Source organism: Canis lupus, chromosome 2 (genome assembly GCF_011100685.1).
Source record: "Canis lupus familiaris isolate Mischka breed German Shepherd chromosome 2, alternate assembly UU_Cfam_GSD_1.0, whole genome shotgun sequence".
Lineage (NCBI taxonomy): Eukaryota > Metazoa > Chordata > Mammalia > Carnivora > Canidae > Canis > Canis lupus.
In genome coordinates, this window is record NC_049223.1 from 41,852,889 (window position 1) to 41,878,500 (window position 25,612).

The window sequence follows — 25,612 nt, forward strand, 5'->3', positions numbered from 1 at the left end:
GGTCTTTTCACTTGATTGTTGGTATCGAAGTACAAAAGTTTTTAATTTTAGTGAAATACAGTTTATCTGTTTTTTTTCTTTTGTTGTTTGTGCTATCGGTATCATACCTAAGAATGCTTTGCCTAATAACGAATCATGGAAATTTACTCCTATATAGTTTTTAAGCGTTTATATAGTTAGAGATTTTATATTTAGCTCTATAATCCATCCTGAGTTAATTTTTGGGTTGGTATATGTACTGTTTTTGCAGGACCATCAAATGTGTTCAAGATTGTGAAGATGATTATGGAAAGAAATTTTCAGCCTGTAATTATTTTCAGTTTTAGTAAGAAGGATTGTGAAGCCTATGCACTTCAGATGACCAAATTAGATTTTAACACAGGTACTATATAACTTCAGTACGGTCTTAATGTTATATGAAAATGTAAATATATTTTAATATTGTTAATCTGTTGTGATTAATCTATTGTGTATTGCTAGGATATGCAGTTCATGTTACAGTCACAGGAGGTACTCATGGTACTCATGCATTTGTAAAAGCTTTAAGACCCTATTTTATTTCCTTCTTTTCCTTTCCTTTGTTTTGTTTTATTGGGAGGTATAAAGGTATTACTCTATGTAAAATCCAAAGATCCCTCCTGAAAATATTAGTTTATACCCTCTTGTACTTTATTGCTATAAGCTCCTTTGTTACTGTGGTTCTCTGACGACTTAAGGTTAGGTTTCTTGGTCAGATCACTTTCTGTATAGAAAGTACTATGCTTCATTATTCTAGAAATCCAAACGACTCTCTCTCTCTCTCTCTCTCTCTCTCTCTGTGTGTCTCTCATAAATAAATAAAATCTTTAAGGGAAAAAAAAAAAAGGGAAGCCTAGGTGGCTCAGCAGTTTAGCGCCACCTTCAGCCCAGGGCCTGATCCTGGAGAACTGGGATTGAGTCCCATGTCAGGTTCCCTGCATGGAGCCTGCTTCCCCCTCTGCCTGTGTCTCTGCCCCTCTCTCTCTCTCTCTCTCATAAATAAAATCTTAAAAAAAAAAAAAAAAAGAAATCCAAATGAGGATGACCTGTCCTTTACCTAACTGTGGTGTAACCTTTTAAATATAGTAAGATAACTTGTATTAAATTAACCAGTTATTCTCACATATTATTTGTAAGTATAACTTACTTAAATTCACAGAGCTAGGTAGTAGCATAGACTATCAAAACATTCAGCATATTGAATACCATCCCACTTATTATTCAGTTTATCCTTTTACATATGTAATCCTATATAATGAGAAGTAAATAATATCCTCAGTCATCCAGAATCAAATGTCAGTTGCATTGCCTCCATTATCAAGGCACAGAATTAAACCCATGTACTTTTAGAGCTACTTTTTACTTATTCATGAGCAAAATAATAACATATCCTACATAAACTCCTAAAGTTAGTAATATTTTATTTTTTAATTGAGCAAATTACTCAAATATTTTCTTATAACTATCAGTGCTGCATTTGCTTAATGTTGCAGGGTCATATATTGATTAATTGAACAGATGTTTATTGACTACCTGTTATTTAATAGACACTTTATAAGAAGGCAATATAATGTTTAAAAGCATAGGCTTTGGCATTGCTTCTCTAATAGTTAATAGCAGTTTCCATTATTTGCTCTAAACCTCCCTTTCCTCAATAATGGATAATAATAATACCTGTAATCTGTAATTGTTAGACTTAAATATTAGATATATGGCACTTAGTATAATTTTTGTTATTAATTTTGTAATAGGCTACTTTTATTCATAGATTAATTCTGTTAGATATGTTTTGAAAGGCAATGAATGATAATTTTAACCTACTTTTCCTTTTTTTAAAGATTTTATTTGAGAGCACACATGTGCACATGAGCTGGGGGGAGGGGCAGAGGCAGAGAGAAAAGCAGACTCCCTACTGTGTAGGGAGCCCGATGTAGGACTTGATCCCAGGATGCCAGGATCATGACCTGAGCTAAAGGCAGATGTTTAACTGACTGAGCCACTCAAGCGTCCCTATCTACTTTCCCTTCTGTCTTAAATGCTGAATCTACTTTTATTCTTTATAGACTTCTATTCTGTGCAATCTGTGAGGTTTGGTATCACTTATTTACCTTTGAATTTTTTCTTAGATGAAGAAAAGAAGATGGTTGAAGAAGTATTCAGTAATGCCATTGACTGCTTGTCTGATGAAGATAAAAAACTCCCTCAGGTTTGTATTTAGTGTGACTTAAGTAAAGTGGATGTTAAGTGTGATAGCATATTTTCAGTTTGCATTTTTTAGTTTTGTTGCTACATAGTGTATTGTTTACATACTGCAGTAAATAAGTTGTACACTGGAATGATACTTTGATTTATATTTTATACTTTTTTTTTTTTATTTTACACTTCTGAAAAGATGACAAGACAAAAGATGTGCTGTCTAAGGGAATTCTTCTCTGAAAGCTTGCATGGTCTAGAAATTACTTCTGTTCCTAATAATACAAAGTTATTAGTGCTAGTTTTAAGTCACTAAATTTCTTTCTTTTTTTTTTTTTTTGAGAGAGAGAGAGAAAAAACATGAGCAGGGGTTGGGCTGGGGGAGGGGGAGACAGAGAATCCCAAGCAGGCTCCATGCTAAACACAGAGCTGGACGTGGGGCTCCATCTCATGACCCTGAGATCATGACTGAAATTGAGTCGGATGCTCAACTGACTGACCCATCCAGGCTCCCCAAAGTCACTAAATTTTTTAATTCCTAAGGCTACCAAAGAAAACATCTAATGAAAGTCATATGTTTAGTGAGGAATTTGATGTCTACTCTGCTTTTGATCCAGTGGATTTTTCCTTTGCTATTGGAATTGCCTGGGGATTTCTAAAATATACTGATGACTGGGGGCCACTCTCAGAGGTTCTGATTTAATTGGTCTGGTGTGTATTGTTGTAGAAGATTTTTTTGTAATTTTTTTTCCCAGCTGAATTAGTATTTGAGGGCTAAGGCTTGTCTTTATACATCTTTGTTATTGTAGCACAGTTCTAGTAGTAGATATGTGGGACGCCTGAGTGGCTAAGCGGTTGAACATCTGCCTCCAGCTTAGGGCTTGATCCCGGGATCCGGGATCGAGTCCCACATCGGGCTCCTTGCAGGGAGCCTGCTTCTCCCTCTGCCTGTGTCTCTGCGCCTCTCTCTCTGTCTCTCTCTGTCTCTCATGAATAAATAAATAAAAATCTAAAAAAAAAAAAAGTAAATATGTAATGACAATTGCTTAAGTGTTAATGAGGATGACTCTTTCATAATTCATTTGCTTTTAGATGAAGTACGTATTTATGTAAAGTAGGCTATATAGTTATTTATTTTTATTTGGAGGTGACTAGTATTTATTAAGTTTATATTGTGCAGATACAAACTTTGCCCTCATTGCTCTTAGTATTTTGGGAGATGAAGTGATGCTGGAAGATTTGAGGCAGCAATGCATATGAGTTTTATTTAAAGTATATCTTGTATTAAGGAAAGCGAGGGAGAATTATACTGAATTTTGAGTTTAATAATCTATGGGAATATGGGCTTGGTTTTTGCTTTTATTCTGAAAAAGTTATAACATTTCCTTAAACAGCCTTTTTTGATGCCCACTTTTCTTAATTTGGTTAGTTTAACATTTTTTATTTCCCTTTTTGTACATCCTTGAGAAATAAACATTATTCCAATCACAGGTTGAACATGTACTTCCTCTTTTGAAGCGAGGGATTGGTATTCACCATGGTGGTCTACTTCCTATTTTGAAAGAAACTATAGAAATTCTATTTTCTGAAGGATTGATAAAGGTAAGATTTTACTTTTATTATGCCTTAGAATTCTGTTGTATGAATAGTTTGAAAACTATTGTTACTGTTGTTTTTTTAAGTAGTCTCTACCCCCAACATGGGGGATGAACATAAAACCCTGAGATTAAGAGGTGCATGCTCTGTCAGCTGAGCTAGATATGTGTCTAAACAGTTTGAAAATTGAGAACACTGTTTATAGGCAGCAGTGTGTGTGTGTGTGTGTGTGGTTTTTGTTTTTGTTTTTGTTTTTTAGATTTTTATTTATTTATTCATGATAGACACAGAGAGAGAGAGAGAGAGAGAGAGGCAGAGACACAGGCAGAGGAAGAAGCAGGCTCCATGCCAGGAGCCTGATGCAGGACTCCATCCCTGGACTCCACGATCACGCCCTGGGCCAAAGGCAGGTGCCAAGCCTCTGAGCCACCCAGGGATCCCTGTGTATATGTGTTTTAAATAAGGTCCTGTGGAATGACTTAGATAATGAACTTGATTTTTAAAAGCCGGGGGTGGGGGGGATCACATCAGGCTCCTTGCATGGAGCCTGCTTCTCCCTCTGCCTGTGTCTCTGCACCTCTTTCTCTGTCTCTCATGAATAAATAAATAAAATCTTTAAAAAAAAAAATGAATTGGTCACTGTTTCCACCTACATCCTGATAAAGCCCTGTTGATGTTCCTTCGTTAGATTATTGTTGAGGCTCATTTTAAAGAATCTTTTCTTTAAACTATAAGTGATACTCGGTGGTGGTGAAAGTCAAACAGAGGAATTGTAAATAAATTAAAAAATGAAACACCATCATTCCCCTTTACTTCCCAGGAATATCCACTAGGAAACATACAGATAATACTTGTTTTTAAACAAAAAATTATACTCCCCATGTTATTATCCAGTTTGTCATATGTGTATCTTTTCATTTTTTTAATAGGTGAATAGCATTCTGTTGAGTTGATGCAGTAAGATGTTTTTATCTCCTTCCCTGTTCATGAAAATTTAGATTAAAAGTACTTCAGTAACTTTACTTGTATATAAATACACACTTTTGTGTGCTTAAGCTACACAGTTTTTTGTGTGTTCTTATTAGTAAAGTCTTAAAAGTGTACTTAGTCACTGATTCTGTTCTCCCCTCAGAGAGATTCTAAGGGTGACTCCAAAATTGTACCATTAGTCAGAAAGCCAGGAAATGTGACTTTGTGTTTCGAAAAGTAATCTATAGTCTTGTGCTTTGTACATTAGACCAGTAGTAGTATCCTCTTCAAGTTACTACCACTGGAATTTAAGAAAGACTTTTTTTCCTGAATTAGAAATTTTCTGGAACACAAGGGACATTAGGTATTATTTAGTAATTTTACATATAAAATACTGAAATATTTTTTAGTATTTTATTTTTTTTAATTTATTTTTTATTGGTGTTCAATTTACCAACATACAGAATAACCCCCAGTGCCCGTCACCCATTCACTCCCACCCCCCGCCCTCCTCCCCTTCTACCACCCCTGGTTCGTTTCCCAGAGTTAGCAGTCTTTACGTTCTGTCTCCCTTTCTGATATTTCCCACACATTTCTTCTCCCTTCCCTTATATTCCCTTTCACTATTATTTATATTCCCCACATGAATGAGAACATATAATGTTTGTCCTTCTCCGACTGACTTACTTTTTTTAGTATTTTAATAAGACAACATGCTAAGACTAGCATATTGTCTTATTGTTACAGTCTCATTAATTTTGAAAATTAATTTTTGTTTATACTTGAAAATTATAAAACTAGTTTCTCAGCTCTATAAAATACATGTTTAATTATATAATTATTCAATTTTTTAGGCCTTATTTGCCACAGAGACTTTTGCTATGGGAATTAATATGCCAGCTAGAACTGTTTTATTTACAAATGCCCGGAAATTTGATGGGAAAGATTTCAGATGGGTAAGTAAAATAATTAATATATTGGAATAGTTTTTATCTTTACTTGTTTTACCTAAGGTGATTTGGGCTTATGTAATCTTTGAGACTTTCAGTTCTAAATACTGAAGAACTTATACCTGAACCCGTAAACAAGTTTGTCAAGGTTAGACTTCAGATCCTTCGTTTCTATCTGTTAGCCAAAAACAAAAACAAAAAACCCAACATAGAAATGAAATCCCCCTTGGTGAAAGAGTTTCATGATGAGAGATAAGTGTGCAGATGATTTATGAGTGCTTTAAAGCATTTTAAATATATCTGGAATGTTCATTTCTTAAAGATTGAGAGTATAAGGCACCAAATCTATATTGGCTTCAGTTGCAGCTCCCTATTTTATCTTTCAGGTTTAAAATAGAAGTTTTTTTTTTTTTTTTCTTCTTCTTCAAAGATTTTATTTATTCATAGAGACAGAGAGAGAGAGGGAGTTAGAGACACAGGCAGAGGGAGAAGCAGGCTCCATGCAGAGAGCCTGACTTGGGACTCGATCCAGGGTCTCCAGGATCACGCCCTGGGCTGTAGGCGGCACTAAACCGCTGCGCCACCGGGACTGCCCTAAAATAGAAGTTTTAACAGGTTCACACATAATATCCTTTCTAAGAAGGAAGGAGAAAAAGTTGGAACAATGGGTAAAACAGTGAATTTGGGTAGAAAGTAAATTCTTAATCCAGAGCCAACCCGTTCAGGAAACAGTTACTAAATTAAAACTTCAAAAGTTAAACAAAGCAGGTGAAAGTTGGCAGATGTGCAATAAAATGTTGTGTTATGGATTCTGAGAAGTATATACAGACTAGAGCAAGAGAAAAGAAATCTCTTGTATATAAGGGGTAATGGAAGGCTTCATTAGAGAAGGCAGTCCTAAAACAGAAACAGCAGCACATGGGTATTAACTAGGTAGACAGTGGAGCTTCACAGGGGTGAAAAGCAGATAAATTTCTAGTCTGAGTATCCAGAACAAGCCAAAGACTCAGATAAACTGGCATTGGGAGAAACTTAAGTAGTCAGCTACTGCAGTTAACGTAATCCTTGAAAGTGGTGATTCTTTTCTACTTAGAGAAGTTTCTGCCAGTAATTACTAATCATAGAAATACTGAAAAGTGTTCATGGTAGATCGTAAAGACAAAGCATTTTTTTCTTGGTTTGTTTTATTTTAAAATGTATTAGATGCTATACAAAAGAGAAATAGTAATGATCAGGTGCCATTTCTCTTTAGAAACTTTTACATAGTCTTCAAAAATTTTCTATAACCTGTAACTTTTTAAAATTGAACTTTTAGTAATTTAATTCATGTAGTATATGATTCCTGTTCATAATGCAGCTAACAGTTTCATGTTTATATTTAAAATAATGTAAGTTTAAAATATCTTTATAATCTGTTTAAAATTACTTAATTCTCCAAAGAAAATTGATGCCATAAGAAAATAAGTAAATAAGTCATTTGTGACTTTACATGCTTCTTGGCATCCTAAGGACCCTATGGTAAGACTGCAGAGCATAGTGGGTAATTGAACTTAAGAAAGCAATCTTTCTTGATAATTCAGTATCATATTATTAAACCTAAAAATCATAGTGTGCTATACTGTAATGATGCCCTTGGGCGCTGCTGAGATTCTTTTGCATTGCCTTTTTGAAATGTTCTTTTCAAATCTTTCTTAGGATTAGTTTTTTTTTTTTTGTTTTTCCTGGTGCCTTTGTTGCTCTCAGATACTTTAAAAATAAATGTTTGTTTTATATTAATCTCTTTTTGCAAATTAAGAAATCTATTATGATCAAGTCAGAATTGATATTTAGTAGACTTTGAGTCCTTCTTTGATTTCTTAGACTTTAGTGTTTTCCATCATTTTGGAGCTAAAATTTAGCTCCAAAAGTTGATATTTTTAATCATGTTTCCTTTTGTGGAATATATAACTTGTGCTTTTATATTTTGTGATGAAAATTTAAGAATACTTTTTTCACTAGGTTGTCTCCTAAACTCTGGATTTTGAATTATGTTCACACAGATTTCCTCTGGTGAATACATTCAGATGTCTGGTCGGGCTGGAAGGAGGGGAATGGATGATAGAGGAATTGTAATTCTTATGGTGGATGAAAAGATGAGCCCAACAATTGGAAAACAGCTACTTAAGGTAACCAAGTTAAGATGCTGTGCTCTCACCAGCAATTTAAGAAACATACTTCGGGAGCCACTTTGAAATTAGTTATGTCGATTCAGATACCTTTCTAAGTAGATGAATTAATTTAGTAAACTATCTAGGCTTAAAAGGTAGAAGAGGATAACTGAGCAAAGTGCCGATTATACCCTACTTTCTGTTCTAATAAGTAAAGAGTAACTCATGCAATGGAAGGCTTGTAAAGATCCCCACAGAAGGCAAAAATGTTTTCTTTACCCTCCAAATTTAAGACAGTCTCTATAACTGCCTTCTCTACTGAACAAATTGCTCTTCACCTATCAGAACAGGAAGTAGGGCACATGATATCAGTGTTTTGGGCAGTTACCTTCTCTTAACTTTGCAAGTCTAGATATCTTTTTATTTTTTTTATTTTTATTTTATTTATTAATTTTTTAAAAAAGATTTTATTTGTTTATGAGAGACAGAGAGAGAGAGAGAGAGAGAGAGGCAGAGAGGCAGAGACATAGGCAGAGGGAGAAGCAGACTCCATGCAGGGATCCTGACGTGGGACTCGATCCGGGACTCCAGGATCACACCCTGGGCTGAAGGCAGGTGCTAAAACCAATGATCCACCCAGGGATCCTATATCCAGATATCTTAATTAAATCTACAATCTACCATTCTAATACTGCCTCTTAGTGGTTCATAATTATCTCCATAAATGAATTCAAGTATTTAAGCTTTATTTTAAATTAGCTTGTTTATTTTATTTAATATTTATCTTTTGGATTATTTTAAGAGTTTTGTTTTGGAGAGCTTCTCAGGGAGGTTTGGCCTGGTTGCTCTTCTTCTCCTTCTCCAAGCATTAAGGAGTTACTAAATTCCTAGAAAAACTCTTAGTAAGATGAGAAACTTAGCAATTAAAACTTTAAAATTAACTGCCACATCATTAACTAAAGCTCCAAAACATGTTAAGTCCTACATAGGTCAGTATCTCTCTGAAACAGACTCTTTTCAATTTCAAAGACTTGTGAACAGCAAGGAGAATTTGAGATATGGTTGTGGGACATCTGGTATACTAAAGCAAAAATAAAAGTGTATGTTTTTTAAAATACATGTTTTATGTGAGTGAAGACAAAGCTTGTCTGTATATATTCATAGTGATCGTATGGTATCTTATTTTCACTTTTAAAGATTAACACTTGGAAACCTATTTTTTAAAAAAGATTTTATTTATTTACTAGATGGCTCAAGTGAGCATGAGTGGGAGGAGGGGCAGAAGGAAAAGCAGACTAAGCAGATTCCTTGCTGAGCAGGGAGCCAGACATGGGGCTTGATCCTAGAACCCTGGGATCATGACCTGAGCCAAAGGCAGAAGGTTAATCAACTGAGCCACCCAGGCACCCTAGAAACCTATTTTTAAGTGTACATGTAACTTTAATTCTTCATATAAAGAAAATAACACAAGATTGAAAATTTGTATTTTTAGTCTTCAAATTGTGCCAGATATAATAAACACTATTTTTCTTTCTTTGTGCTCTGAATAGAAAAAGTTGAATCAGGTTGTCAATAGTAGGAGGTAATATTTTAATAACAGCATCTGGTTTCTTTAGTACAGATTTTTCATTCTATTTACTTATAAAATAATGTTATTGTCTATTGCTACAGGGTCATACAGCATCTCTAGAGCTTTTTTATTTTGTTTGATCAAAACTTTATGACCTTTGATTAGTACCCCATTACACCCCTCCTCATTCTCTGAACATCTGTTCATTGTCTTGATTTTGATTCTTTTGGATAAATAGTAGAATTGCCAGACCATATGTAGTTCTTTTTTCTTAAATTTTTATTGAATATTTTTACTGTTTTCCACAGTGGCTATACCGTTTTGCCTTCTGTCAGTGTGCAAGGATTCTAATTTCTCCATCATTTCTTAAATGAACTTTTAAAAACAGCTTTATTGAGATACAATTCATATTGCATACAGTTCACCCATTTTCATGGTTTTTAATGTATTCACAGAGTTTTGCTATCATCTTAACAATAAATTTTGGAACATTTTTATCAGCCCAAAAAGAAACTTTATTGTCATTAATAATCATTCCCTATTTCCCTCCTACCTCTTCCCTTTCCCCTAAGCCCTAGGCAAACCACTAATCTACTCTTTGTCTCTATAGAGTTGCCTGTTCTAGGCATTTCATATAAATTTAGTCAGATATGGGACTCCTGGGTGGCTCAGTGGTTGAGTGTCTGCCTTCAGCTCAGGGCGTGATCCCGGAGTTCTGGGATCAAGTCTCCTATCAGGCTCCCCACTGGAAGCCTGCTTCTACCTCTGCCTATGTCTCTGCCTCTCTCTTTCTCTTTCTGTCTCTCATGAATAAATAAATAAAGTCTTTAAAAATAAATAAATTCAGATAATATGTGATCTTTTGTATCTGGTTTCTTTAGCATAATATTTTCAAGGTTTATCTGTATTTGTAATATGTATCAGGACTTCACTCCTTTTTTTGATGAATATTGCTCTTTTTGGCTATATTACAACCTATTTATCCATCTATCAGTGGATGTATATTTACGTTGATTTGGCTGCTATGATTGTTCTTTACAAGTTTTATGTAAACATGCTTTTATTTCTTTTGGGTATATTACCTGTGAGTAAAATTGCTAGGTCATACATAATTCCATATTTAACCTTTTGAGGACCCACCAGACTGTTTTCCTCAGCAGCTATACCATTTTATTTTCTCATCAGCAATATAGAAGGGTTCTCATATCCCTGCATTCTAGCTAACACCTATTATCTGTCCTTTTAACTTACAGTGATCATCCTAGTGAGTGTAAAGTGGTACCTTTCACTTTGAATGCTATATAGTTTGAGTTGTCAAAAGGATACAGTATCTGCTTTCTTATGATGCTGCAGTTATATAAACAAATATGTGTGTATCTCCGTTTCTTGATTTCTGGACACATTTATTGAGACTAACTGTTCTACTATTTTTTTTGTCCTCTAGGATTTTTTTTTCAGGTGATTTTATTATCATTAAAGAATTTGTGGGCAACTTATTCAGAAAAATAACAATTAACAGTTAAATGAATATTCAACTTGTCTTGGGCTTTGAAACGATTGCTATTACCATCCCAGTTCTATAAATGAATAAAACATACAGGGGCTAAATAATTTTTCAGATGTCATATTGTTGTTAAATGGCAAATTCTGATTTTAAAGTCAGGCAGTTTGGTGTCAGTGCATGCTTCTAAACACCATGTGCTGTTGCTTCTCAGTATCTCACGCAAATAGATTTTTATTTACTGACTCAAACTGAATTTGGCGTGACAGCACTTTGTTCTTTTGACCTTAATACGATATATAAACTAATAGCCAAAACAACGTAATATATACATCATTAAAACGTCAGGTCTGTTTTCTTTTAAGCAACAGTGAGTGAGATTTGCTCTTAATAGGACTTTAATAGAGCATTTATTTTCTCAAGAACTAAAATGTGTAGATTATTCCACGTTATTGTATGTAAAACTAATTAGTATGCTTTATATACATTTGTAAAATTTGGATCTGTCACATCTATCATTTATCCTGTTAGGTTAAATAGTCTTACAAAGATAGCAGAATACATGTGTTTATTGCTTGTTGACTAAAGATTATTTTTTTAACATTTCTCATATCTGAGCATGCACACACACTTATATATTTGTGCATGTAAATCATTTAATCATGCACTTAAAATATTTTAATAATTTCTTTAACAGTTTGGTATGACCTAAATTTCAGTATTTACAAGGGTCCTTAGGTAGTCATTATTGATGAATAGAGTATTATTACAGTAAAATTATATTTTGGGTTGTCTGGCAGCATGTTGATTAAATTGGAAGGGAAATAGAAACCAGAGTAGTTACGATGATAGTTGTAGTGATCTCTCTAAATCAGATTTGATGAAACTTTGAAGTAGGGAGATAGCAGAGGTAAAGAAACAAAAGAACTAATCTAAGATACATAAGAGGAAATAATCTGCAACCATGGATTGATTGAAATTTTTAAAGGGGATAAAGTAGAAGAAAGACCTTCGAAATTGGAATTTAAATGTTAATTTCATTAACCATTAATCAAATTATAATTGAACTATCCTGAGTTCACTCCTCGCAGAGTCACAGAAATTACTCCAGGTGGAGTTGCCACACAAAGGATTTTATTCACAACAAATAAGGAGGTCACAGGAAGTAACTTCCCGAGTTGTGATTCCCTGAGCAATGGTGAATGGATTCCCTTTATTTAGTGTTAGGAGGAATATTGAGCCTTGTCATCGTTCTTTCTTAGGTGGGGATTTTAGTATTATAATGAGCTAAGGTAACTGTCAGTCATTCTTTGGTTCATATGTGCAGATGAGAATCTGGGATTGAATTCAAGCTGGTCTGGGTAGTCTTGAGCTCCTCATCAAGGCAGTTGTTACTGCTTGAAGGGTAGTTTCTGTTTCCTCATGGGATGTTTAATGACTTGGGAATCTTTTGCCTCAGTTAAGAGATCAGCTAGAAGGAAGGGCTTAAGGAAGAATGTGGAACAAAGGTCAGTGAGTATAATCACATAAGCAGTAAAGATCAGATTTTGGGGTCTAGCTTGTGACAAAATCAGTAATCTTACTAACAGTCTTTGTAAGAGTGACTGACACTCAGTAATGGGAAAAAGCAAGAGAGATAAATTTCATTTTAGGTAGTGTAACCATATTATTTATCAGCCAAATTCCATTACTGTAGGAGTGGAAGAGGATGCTTTTAATAATTATACCTATACAGCAGATTAACTTGTAGACTATCTTGGGGTCACTTAGATAAAATGTCACAATACCAACTTGAGTTTCAGGTAACTGAGAATTCTGGTAGGTGTATTCTACAGCAATTGAGAATACAGAAGTATGGGATGCCTGGGTGACTCAGCTGTTGAGTGTCTGCCTTCGGCTCAGGGCGTGATCCTGGAGTTCCAGGATGGAGTCCCACATTGGGCTCCCTGTGAGGAGCCTGCATCTCCCTCTGCCTATGTCCTTCTCTTTGTGTCTTTCATGAATAAATAAATAAAATCTTAAAAAAAAAACACACAGAAGCAGAGCTTGCACTTAGAAATAAACATTGGTAATATTGAAGCCCAAAATTTGTGAGAGGAGATAGAAAAAAAATAACAGAAAAGTAAGGGCTGGGGATCCCTGAGTGGCTCAACGGGTTTAGCACCTGCCTTCAGCCCAGGGCATGATCCTGGAGATCCAGGATCGAGTCCCACATCAGGCTCCCTGCATGGAGTCTGCTTCTCCCTCTGCCTGTGTCTCTGCCTCTCTAGCTCATTCTGTGTCTCTCATGAATAAATAAATAAACTCTTAAAAAAAAAATAGAAAAGTAAGGGCCGTGTCTGTTTGCAAAATGGTAAAATAGCTAAAGTTGTCTTTAAATTCCTCTCTCCTCCAAGAATTTGGTTTTTGTATTAACTTCACATCTCCCTTTGGTCCTATTTTTTTTCTTTCTTTTTTTTTAAGATTGTATTTATTTATTCATGAGAGACACAGAGAGGCAGAGACATAGGCCGAGGGAGAAGCAGGCTTCCTGCAGGAAGCCTGATGTGGGACAAGTCCCAGGATCCCGGGATCACAACCTGAGCCAAAGGCGGACTCTCAACCACTGAGCCACCCAGGTGTCCCTTGGCCTTAGTTTCAAGGAAAGTCCATAAACATCAAGGTTTTAGGGACTTATTAACTATGCCCCTAGGGCGAATGGCTCTTAATATTTCAGGAGTTAGGAATACTTTTCATTTAAGGCTGTGGTGAAAACTCTGCTTCTCATAAAATCCTATATGCATACATATAAAATTATGCTATAACGTTGGTTTGTGGACCTCAATTTAAGAGCCCTTGACTACCCTAAAGTATTCATGTGTTTTACTATGCCATTTAGAAATACATAGCATGCTATGTGACATTTCACTTCTAAATATTTCAGTATACATCTCCCCAGAATTTGATTATTCTCCTATTGTACCTGGGGTGTAGAGGTGCAAAAGCACCTGGGTCCAGGGGTCCCAAACAGAGCAGGTTTAGCTACTCACCTCAGGCAAAATTTAAAGAGAAACAAGTGGTAGTGAAACAAAAAGGCAGTTTATTTCAGGCAAGCCAGTACCAGGAAGACAGTGGACCAGCATTTCAAAGACTGTCTCCAAAGTGCCGAAAGTACTTCACAAGTTTATATAAGGAAAATGTGGGACAAAGTTCCCTGGGTACATGCGGTGGGTGGGGAGGGGGTGGTTACAGATCAAGTTGTTCATCTTCTTGGGCTTAGTCCTGGGCAGAGTCTTTCTGGCTCAAGGAAGTCCTTGAGGAGGTGGTTTCAGTTTCCACCAGGGGATGCTTTGCCTGTAGCGTCTTTTGCCTGAGTTAAGAGATATGCTGGAAAGAAGAACATTAATTGATCAGAAAGTTTGAGGTCAGAGTGGTAATTGAAGTCCTTTCTCACTATGTGTAACTACAAAACCATTTTCATTCTTAAGTATTTACATTTAAAAATATATTTCTGGGGGCACCTGGGTGGGAATGGCTCAGTTGGTTAAGTGTCTGCCTTCTGCTCAGGTCATGATCCCAGAATCCTGGGATTGAGGCCCACGTTTTGAGCCTGCTTCTCCCTCTCTCTGCTCGTACATTCTCTATCTCTGTCTCTTTCTCTCTCTCTCTAAAATCTTGAAAAAAAAAATTTTTTTTTCAAGATTTTATTTATTTATTCGTGAGAGACACAGAGAGGAAGAGGCATTGGCAGAGGGAGAAGCAGGCTCCGTGCAGGGAGTGCGATGTGGGACTCGACCCCAGGTCCCTGGGATCACGCCCTGAGCTGAAGGCAGACGCTCAACCACTGAGCCACCCAGGCGTCCCTAAAAAAATATTTCTGAAGAAACATTGCTGAAAGAAAATTTTAGATCTCAAAGAAGTATTTTTGGTAGAAACTTTTCGTGAGTTAAGGTCACTCTGTGTAGATAAATATTTTATTCTGCCTAGCCCTTAGTCTTGCCCTTCTTTGGTAACAGTCACAGTTAAGAGAAAGAAGAATTATGAAAATGTAGATAAAGAATGGTCTGTAAGTTGGGGAAGAGGAACACTTAACTTTTCATATCACTCCAGACAGCTGAGTTTTAAGGTGCTAATTTTTATTTGGATATCATTCTGAGGTGAATTTAGTACAGTCTGTCAGCACAAGCTAGGTTGTGTACAGTAAAAATCCCTAAATTTAACTTATTTAAAGGTTTATTTCTCTTGTTCAGGGCAGATTTATAAAGAAGGTTCTGCTTATCATTGTTTAGGGATGCAAGATGATGGAGGAACCACACCTTGAACATTAACAGTCACTATGCCAGAGGGAAAAAGACTGCTTTTCACACCAACAATTAAATACTTGGCCAGAAAGTGACCCATCATTAACAGTTTGTTTGCCCCACCCACCACGGGTGAGAAAGTGTAATCTTATCAAGTGCCTAGAAGGCAGAGAGCTAAACATAGTTGGTAAACAGTATTTTAACTAGTACTATTCGTACTTAGTGGATTTTTTTTTCCCCATTACAATTTCCCAAAGATCAACTGTTTATCACTTTGTATTGGTCATTTAAAGGAAAGAACTTAATGCATTTCTATAATATTCCTTAAATGGATTAAATTATTAAGCAGTTTTTTAAGTATCTATGTAAATCATATTTGAAAAATCCCAACATTGACTTTTTTTTTTCCTCTTAGGGCTCAGCTGATCCTCTAAATAGTGCTTTTCATTTGACCTACAACATGGTTTTGAATTTACTACGTGTAGAAGAAATTAATCCTGAGTACATGTTGGAAAAATCCTTTTACCAGTTTCAGCATTATAGAGCAATTCCAGGAGTAGTAGAGAGTAAGTATAAAATTATTCTATCAAAGTCTTCTTAGCTAGTAGAGTAAAGAGCACAATCACTGCCTTATTGGCTGCCTAGGCTATTGTTTATTTTCTGGTTAGCCATATCTTGATTTTTACATAAAGTAAGAACTGTGCTCTGGTCATTACGACCAATGAGAACATTTTAAAATAAAAGTAAGAAAACCCTGTTAGTACACCTTTCTGTAATTGGTTCAAATTAGATATAATTTATTGTTGTAGGCATATTACATGATAGCTCATGTTCATGAATCATGATATAACAAAAAGCCAGATATACTAAAATTTGACCTGTAAGAAGGATGTGTATATTATTAGTCTTGGCCTTGTATTGTTTTCTCATTATAAAAAAATGCCACAGCATAAGTTTATAAATGATTAAGGAAATTTAATGCTTCTGTGGGATTTGAGTTCAGCCTTTTAGAATTTCTAGCTCCTAATATGATGATGCTTCCTAAAGTTCAGAAAGTAAGTGTTTTATGGTAACTCTGTTCAAGTAGAATTGTGTACTGATCCTTATCTTAAAGGATATTTTGGCTGATTATCATATAGAGTGGATTAAAACCTAAAACAGAGGCATAGATTGAAAATACTGGTTTGGGTAGATCTTACAAAAATAATGCATAGTCATTGTCAAGCAGAAAAACAGGGACATTGAATAAAAGATACAGAGGAGAGTTAAAATCATTTGGACTTTACACAGAGCCAACCTAAGCAGTTCGTAGTTTTCCAACTTTTTTCTTTCTCATAAATTTTTTTTTCTTAACGTGGGATTAAATATATTAATTCTCCCTTTATCCACAGTTACATGTTTTAGGATTCCCAACAGATACCTGAAACCACAGATAGTACTGAACCCTATATATACTATGTTTTTCTGTATACATATATGCATTCCTGTGGTAAAGCTTAATTTATAAAGTAGGCACAATAAGAGATTAACAATAGTAACTAATAGAACAATTTTACCAATATATTATAAAAAAAGTTTTGTGAATATGCTCTCTAAAAATATCTTAACTCTTTACTCACCTTTTTTGTGATGATGTGAGATGGTAAAATACCTACATAATCAGGTGAAGAGAGAAGTAAATGAATCAGTCACTGTGATGTAGCATTAGGCTCCCTTATGTACTGTCTGAAGGAAGGTGATCTCTATTTAGACTGTATTTGAACACAAGTAACTGAAACCACAGGAAAAAAAAACTGTGGATAAGGGGGAGAACTACTGTATGCAGTTTTTATAAAAGTATACTGATGGTACTTATCTTAGCATCTTTTGTTAAATATTTACTTTATGCCTAGCCTTGTGTTAATACTTTATGTTCATTATTGGCTCGATGATTCTGGCTTTTTAAAATTTAATCTCAAATATCCTTTCAAAGTATGATTTTATGATTACATAATATTTCCATTTTATATGTGTGCTGTGATTTATTTAACGATAAAGGTAAATTTGAGATACTTTTCTATCACAAGTATTAGTACACTCAACTCAATTTTTATGTAGCCAAAAGTAAATGAATTATAATAATGTGCCTCAAAGGAAAAAGGCTTAAAACATCCAAGTGTGTTAAAAATTTTTTTCTTTTTCTTTAACCTTACCTGGATAATAGATCATAATTATTTCCTCTTACATTAACTTATCAGGTCTTAAGAGAGGCTGTTTCATTACAAACTATAGATCTGGAAGGAGCTTTGGCATCATTTTGCAGATTTTTTTCTTAAAGGCCTAGGACTCCCTCCTCCCTGAATCCCCTTCAGATTCTGATTACACCTAATCAGCCATTTAGGGACCAGTCATTTGCAGATAACTGGAAGATTGAACCCCTAGTCCCCAGCTTGCCCCAGTTGCTGTCCACAAGCAGAGCATATGTGGCTTTAGATGATACCATTCCATGTCCTCAACCGGAGACACTGAGATAATTTTCCAAATGTTGACTTACCAGATGCCTATCACTGTAAAAGAATATTTGGCACCAGGCAGTGAACAAAAAGCAGTATCATCTTGAAGAATCACACAGCTTTGGTACATCTCGATTTGGGAGAAGTAGGGCAGGGCCCCTATCTGGAAAGAAATTTGGAAACTCTGGAGGAAAAACTAGTCAAAAAGAAAGGAAATCTTGATGAGCTGCCCAAATTTTGAGAAAAATTTTTATCAAGAACACCTTGATTTAGTTAGGTGCACAGTACAAGAAGTGGAAACATATAGAAGGAATAAGGAAAATTTTTTTTTTAATTATAGTTAGAGGTCACAACTGCCCAAAGCCAGTTCTGCCTCTTTATGAAGCAAACTCCCCTGCAAACGTAATGGATGTGACCGCAAGACAGAATTTTACTGAACCCACTGTTACTCAAGCTCAGGATTGGCCCATTGCTCTGAGTGAATCGACTGTGGTTGGAATAGCACAGACTGGATATGGGAAAACATTGTCTTATTTGCTGCCTGCTGTCATCCACATCAATCATCAGCCATTCCTAGAGAAAGATAATGGGCCTATTTGCTTGTTGCTGGCACCACCTTGGAACTTGCCCAACAGATACATCAAATAGCTGCTAAATACTATAGAGTATGTTGCTGGAGGTCCACTTGCATCTTTGGTTGTGTTCCCAAGGGACTTACAGATTTGTGATTTGGAGAGAGATGTGGAAACCTGTGTTGCAACACCTGGAAGACTGATTGACTATTTAGAGTATGGGAAAACCAATCTGAGAAGAACTACCTACCTTGTCTATCCTTGATTAAGTAGATAGAATGCTTGATAAGGGCTTCGAACCCCAAATAAGGAAGATTGTGGATCAGAACAGCTTGATCCATGTAAACATTGGTGGATTGGAACTGAGTGCAAACCACGACATTCTTCAGATTCTTCAGATTGTAGATATGTGCCATGGTGTAGAAAAGGATGAAAAACTTACTCCTTGGTGGAAGAGATGGTGAATGAGGAGTAGAATAAAACCATTGTTTTTGTTGAAACCAAAAAAGATATGATGAGCTTACTAAAAAAATAAGGAAAGACGGGTGGCTGACCCATATTTGGATTGCTACAGATACAGCTTCAAGGGCAAGATGTGGAAGATGTGAAATTTGTTATCAGTTATGACTACCCTAACTTCTTGGAGGATTATATTCATTGAATTAGAAGAGCTGTTCACAGTACCAAGACAGGCACAGCATACACTTTTTTTTTTGCATACACTTTTTTTATACCTAATAACATAAACCAAGTGAGCAACCTTATCTCTCTGCTTCATGAAGCTAATCAAGAACGTTTAACCCCAAGTTGCTTCAGTTGGTTGAAGACATCAGAGGTTCAGCTTGTTCCAGGGGTAGAGGAGGGTTGAAGGATGACCATTGGAACAGGTACCCTTTGGGCAGAAGTTTTGGATTTAATGCCTTTTGAGAGAGGGAAAATTATGACAGGTGTTACTCTAGTCTGATTAAGAGAGATTTTGGGGGGAAAACTCAATGGTATTTACTGTGATGCAATTTACACCAATGGTAACTTTGGAAATAATTTTGTCTGCTGGTTTAGAGACCAGTTTTAGGACTGGCTACCCAATAGGCACTTAACAGAATGATTATGATAGCACTCAGCAATATGGAAGTAGTGTCCAAAGATGCGTCAATGTTATGAACCAATGGGCATGTGCATATCCTGCTAGTGAGGCTGTGCCTGTGAATGGTTATCCAGTGCCAACAGGTTATTCTAAGACTTTAGACGTAAATGTCTGTTTTCCAGAATTGCTCTTTATATTGTATGTTATCAGACAAGATATTTAAGAAACATAGGAAATGCAGAAATGACTGCAGTGTAGCAGTAATTATGGTGCACCACTTCACTCTTTATTTATTTATTTAACTACTTCACTATTTAAATTGGATATTTTTCTCCTTTCCTGAAACCATTTTTAGGGGCTTTTTTTGTGTGTGTACCAGAAAATGCAGGCGGATATTTTCACAAAAGTAAATGTACAGTGATTTGAAATATAATAAATGAGGGACGCCTGGGTGGCTCATTGGTTGAGTGTCTGTCTTCAGTTCAGGGCGTGATCCCGGGGTCCTGGGATCGAGTCTCACATCAAGCTTCTCGCGGAGCCCTGCTTCTCCCTCTACCTATGTCTCTGCCTCTCTCTCTGTCTCTCTCATGAATAAATAAATAAAATCTTTAAAAAAAAATACAAGAAATGAAGGCAATACATAGCCTCCAGTAAAAAAGGTGTGAAGACTGAAAAAAATAATAAAAAAATAAAGGCCTAGGGGAAGTTAAGTCAGTATCTGTGGTTATACATTTGATTGCTGGCAGAATTGAGATTAGAGTCTTGGACTCCTGCTGCTGAGCTAAGCTGTTTTTATTAAGTCATAGATCATCTCTTTTTTAATACGGTGAAAATAGATGAAATAACTTCTCTGACTAAAAAAAGAAAACAGGATGACAAAACATTGATTAAAGAAAACTTGAGCTGGCTAGTTTTAAGACTTACCTGTATTTAAATACTATGAGCACAGCTGTTAAATTTTTTAAATGCACCTTATAAAATTAATGGCAAATGTATAACTTCAGATTATATTTGTTATTGTGAAATTGTGTGATGCCATTTGTCTTGGTGAATACCTACGACCTTAGCAAAGAGAAAGAAATGATTCTTTGTCAAGAAACTTTTGTATTTATTTATTTCAGAGAGCAAGCACAAGCGGTAGGGGCGGAGGGAGAGGAGGAGAGAATCTCAAGTAGACTCAACACAGCGTGGAGCTGGATGCAGGGCTTGATCCCAGTGACCATGAAATCACAACCTGAGCCAAAACCAAGATTTGGACACTGAGTGAGCCACTCAGGTGTCTCAAAGAACTATGTTTTTAAAGAGGCTATCAATCTCTTTCTCTTGCAAAAAACAACAACAAAAACAAAAAAAAAACATTATATATAATAATAGAATTTTTAAAAATAGTATCCACAAGATTTAAGTACATTGTAGATTTGGATATAAATTAAGGTATTTTAATGTTTAATAGTAAAAAGGAAGTTAATTTTACCTCGTAGAAATTTCAGATGCTGTCATTGAAACACATAAGGTTATAAGCCAGCTTAATATATTTTTCTTAAGATTTTATTTATTTATTTGAGATAGCAGGAGAGGAGCAGAGGGAGAAGGACAAGCAGACTCCACATTAAGCACAGAGCCCCCAGCTCGGGGCTCATACCCACCACACTGAAGATCAATCATGATCTGAGCCAAAACCAAGAGTCAGACACTTAACCAACTGAGCCCTCTGGGTGCACCAAGCCAGTTTAATACTTTATTTTGTTTATTTATTTTTAAATTATTTGTTTGTTTGTATGTTTGTTAGAGTGTGTGAGAGCAGGAGCAGAGGGAGTGGGAGAAGCAGGCTCCCTGCCGAGCAGGGAGCCCACTTTGGTGCTGGATCCCAAGAACCGCAGGATCATGACCTCAGCCAACTGCAGACACTTAACCAACTGAGCCACTCAGGCACCCCTATACTTCAAATAAAAAGAATTAAACTTAAAATATTCCTAAGCAGTTAGCACAAGGTCATGCATGAGTAGGGTAATTATACACACATAGGCAGCAGTTAGTCTGGTTTAGTGACTGAATAACCAAGAGAAATAGTATTTATAGTAGTGTACCAACCTTTGGGTTTTTTCCTCTTATCTGTAAAAATAGTGTATTCTAGCAACCAATAGATTACTTTTTAAACTTCACTTTTATTCTTTCATAATTCCATAGAGGGCACTCTTGTTATCTTCATTTTGTGGATAAAGAAACGAAAAAAATACAGATTAAATAGAGGAGTTTAACCAGTTGAATAGAATTGAAAGTCTTGAAGTGGTAAACGCATACATGTGTGGTCAGTTGATTTTCAACACACGCTCTTGGAGCAGTGGAATAGTCATATGTAAAAGAATGAAATTGGACTCTTACCATATACAATAATGAACTGAGATTGAGTGAAAGCCATAAATACAGGAACTGAAGACAAAACTCTTAGAAGAAAACATAGGTATAAATCCCTATAACCTTGGATTTAGCAGTGGTTTCTTAAATAAGACACCAAAAGTACAAGTAACAAAAGAAAATTCATAAATTTGATTTAATCAAAATTGGAAGCTTTTGTACCTAGTAGACACCAACAGGAAATAAAAAGCCCACAGAATGGGAGAAAAAAATTTGTAGAACATATATCTGATATAGGTCTATTTTCCAGAATATATAAAGAACTCTTACAATTCAAAAATAAAAAGACAAATCAAATCATCTGATTTTTAAATGGGCAAAGTATTTGAATAGATTTTTTTTTTCTCCAAAGAAGATAAACTGTTAGCCAGTAAACAATCATATGAAAACATGCTCAACATTAGTTATTAGGGAAGTGCCATTCATAACGACATAGAAATACCACTTCACACTCAATTAGGATAGGTTTTTGGCTTTGTTTTTAATATATTAACAAAATGATATTGTCATTGTGGAAGATAGTTCAGCACTTCCTAGAAAGTTAAATACAGAATTACCATAAGACCCAATAGTTCCACTCCTGGGGATATAATAAAAGAAATATTTGGGGATCCCTGGGTGGCGCAGCGGTTTGGCGCCTGCCTTTGGCCCAGGGCGCGATCCTGGAGACCCGGGATCGAATCCCACTTCGGGCTCCCGGTGCATGGAGCCTGCTTCTCCCTCTGCCTGTGTCTCTGCCTCTCTCTCTCTCTCTCACTGTGTGCCTATCATAAATAAATAAAAAATTAAAAAAAAAAGAAAGAAATATTTTCAAACAAAAACTTGTGCATGAATATTCATAACAGCACTATTTACAGTTGCTAAAAGGTAGAAATAATCCAAATGACCACCATCTGGTAAACAGATCACTAAAATGGTGTACTTATATAGTGGATTAATATCTAGACATAAAAAGTGAAGTACTGATACATGCTGTACTGTAACATGGATGAACCTTGAAAACATGCTAGTGAAGGAAGCCAAACAAAAGGCCACGTATAGTGTGACTGCACATATATGAAAAATCTAGAATAGATAAATCCATGCAAACAAAAAGTAGGATGTCAGAGGTTGTGGGGAGGAGTGAATGAAGAGTGTGTTTGCTCAATGGATATGGAATTTCCTTTTGGAGCAGTGAAAATACTCTAGAACTAGGTGATGCTAATATTTGCTTATGTTGTAAATGTACTAAATGTATTTACAGTGAGTTTTAAGTTTTGTGTATTTAACCTCATTTGAAATTGTGCTTGTTCACAATGGGATGGAGGCATAATGAAATGAGTGAGGAAGGGAGGTCAGCAGTAGATGCAAGAACTGGAGCAGGAAATGGTATAGATTAGCTAAGAATGGTTAGATTAGCTAAGAACTATTGGGGAAAAGGGCCTGTGTTTTGGCTACTGACTGAGTAGAGAAAGAACTGTGATTGAATTGCTGGTCCTCAGTTTTAGTGATCGCGACTCTGATGGTGGTAGAAGTTGTCATGACAGTAGCAAACTGGATTCTTGCAGAAAGTTAAAGCAATGTATTACTTGAAAGGCCCCAAATAGTTCTGTCTAGTAGACTTTCTGCAGTGGTAGAAATGTTCTATGTCTGTGCCCTTCAAGTACGGAGGTATTTGAAATGGTTCTGGTGCTATTGAGGAACTAAATATTTAATTTTATTTAATTTTCATAAATTTTAATTTAAATAGCCATATATGGCTGGTGTCTCCTGGCACTATATTAGAAAAAAAAGATCTAGCACTCTTCTACCATTACAAAAAGTTTTATAGGACAGTGCTGTGTTGAACAGTGTAGGCCTAGAATTCTTATAGATAACCCCCTCTCCCACATCCTAGGAAAAAAACAACTTACCATAATCACGGCCAATTCAGACTCAATCTGAAGATTCACAGTTAATGAGTTGGAGGAATTTAATGAACCTTAAATGTAGAAAGAAAATGCTCAGAATGACTTGCAGTTATATCTGAAGTTTTTCCATAAAACTTCTAATGTATGCAAGCTGACTTTGTTTCCTATGTTTATAGTAGAAAAACAGATGTATCTTGGTATAATTTACGTAAATTATTTTAAAAATATTTTACATGTATTTACAGAAGTAAAGAACTCAGAAGAACAATATAATAAAATAGTAATACCAAATGAGGAAAGCGTCGTCATCTATTATAAGATTAGACAGCAGCTTGCCAAACTGGGTAAAGAAATTGAAGAATATGTTCACAAACCAAAATACTGCTTACCATTTCTACAACCAGGTCGTTTGGTAAAGGTATGTCATTTTTGGATAAAGATTCTTCTAATTGTTGCTCTACATTAACTATATTGTTTTATACCATTCACATGGTATTGAGTGGGGGTGGGATCCTGTGTGAAGGCCTTTTAATCTCCACTGATTTTTATTTGTATGCAGTTTTAAGTCCTGGATGAATTATAAAATATAAAAGATCTCAGTTTCAGAACAAATACATATTTTATAAATTTGTTTGCCAACTGACATGTTCCTATTGTTGCTGTTTTAGTGGCCTATGAAATTTGATGGTGATTTTTTTCTTGAGGATTAATATGTTTTTCCTTAGGTTTAACAGCAATCTTTCAAAAAATATTTTACCAGGAAAACTTAAAGTTTTATTAGCCCATAATGTGGACATGGAAGTCTAAAATTTCTTTTGAACATAAATGTTTTTATTTACTTCCCTTTTTTTTTTTTTTTAGGTAAAGAATGAAGGAGATGATTTTGGCTGGGGAGTAGTGGTGAATTTCTCAAAAAAGTCAAATGTTAAGGTAAACTCTTGCCCTTAAGGTAGAATCATATAAATTTCTAGTGAAAAGTTTTTTCAGACTCATGAAATTGATCAAAGTAGAAATAGTGTTACATTTAAGAGAAGCTATAATTAATTTTGCCATAATTACGTTTTTGAATAATCTTAAGTTTTGTCTTTAAAGTGCTGTTATTCAGGGGATCCCTGGGTGGCGCAGCGGTTTAGCGCCTGCCTTTGGCCCAGGGCGCGATCCTGGAGACCCGGGATCGAATCCCACGTCGGGCTCCCGGTGCATGGAGCCTGCTTCTCCCTCTGCCTATGTCTCTGCCTCTCTCTCTCTCTCTCTCTCTCTCTCTGTGTGTGTGTGTGTGTGACTATCATAAATAAATAAAAATTTACAAAAAAAAATTTTTTTTTTAAAAATAAAGTGCTGTTATTCAATAAATACATAAAGTGCTGTTATTTTCCGAACAACAGCAAATTTTATTTTCGTGACAGTTTATATGTCTTTTTTTTTTTTTTTAATTTTTTTTTTTTTTTTAATTTTTATTTATTTATGATAGTCACAGAGAGAGAGAGAGAGGCAGAGACACAGGCAGAGGGAGAAGCAGGCTCCATGCACCGGGAGCCTGACATGGGATTCGATCCCGGGTCTCCAGGATCGCGCCCTGGGCCAAAGGCAGGCGCTAAACCACTGCGCCACCCAGGGATCCCAGTTTATATGTCTTGTTTGAATTCATCAATACTTTTTAATTTTACTCTTTAAATTGAATATAAGAAAAAATAAGCTTCTGATACAGAAAATTCAAATTTTAATTTAGGTATATAATAGAAAGTTGAAGAAAAGGTGTTAAAAAGAGCTAGTCAGTTTTACTTATTCTAAGGGAAAACAATAATAAAATTGGCTTTGGTCATTATTTATATAAATATTTTGAAAAGATTATTTGTATATAAAATCAAGGAAAATTTTGTTACTTTGTTAGATGACTGCTATCTTGAAATTAAGTTAGCCATCCTGTTATATTTTC

The 25,612-nt window shown here is 35.5% G+C and overlaps 1 protein-coding gene and 1 pseudogene across 1 annotated transcript in view; both read left to right on the top strand.

Moving 5' to 3' along the window:
• The window catches only part of MTREX (Mtr4 exosome RNA helicase), a 102,829-nt gene that overhangs the window by 28,095 nt on the left and 49,122 nt on the right, over positions 1-25,612 (top strand). Inside the window, exons 11-18 of the mRNA XM_038530599.1 lie at positions 251-382; positions 2,145-2,224; positions 3,703-3,813; positions 5,631-5,732; positions 7,766-7,891; positions 15,640-15,790; positions 23,922-24,094; positions 24,538-24,606. Of these exons, the coding sequence (XP_038386527.1) occupies positions 251-382; positions 2,145-2,224; positions 3,703-3,813; positions 5,631-5,732; positions 7,766-7,891; positions 15,640-15,790; positions 23,922-24,094; positions 24,538-24,606 (944 nt within the window). The remainder of the gene's footprint in view (positions 1-250; positions 383-2,144; positions 2,225-3,702; positions 3,814-5,630; positions 5,733-7,765; positions 7,892-15,639; positions 15,791-23,921; positions 24,095-24,537; positions 24,607-25,612) is intronic.
• On the top strand, positions 16,253-19,595 carry LOC111091037 (annotated as a pseudogene).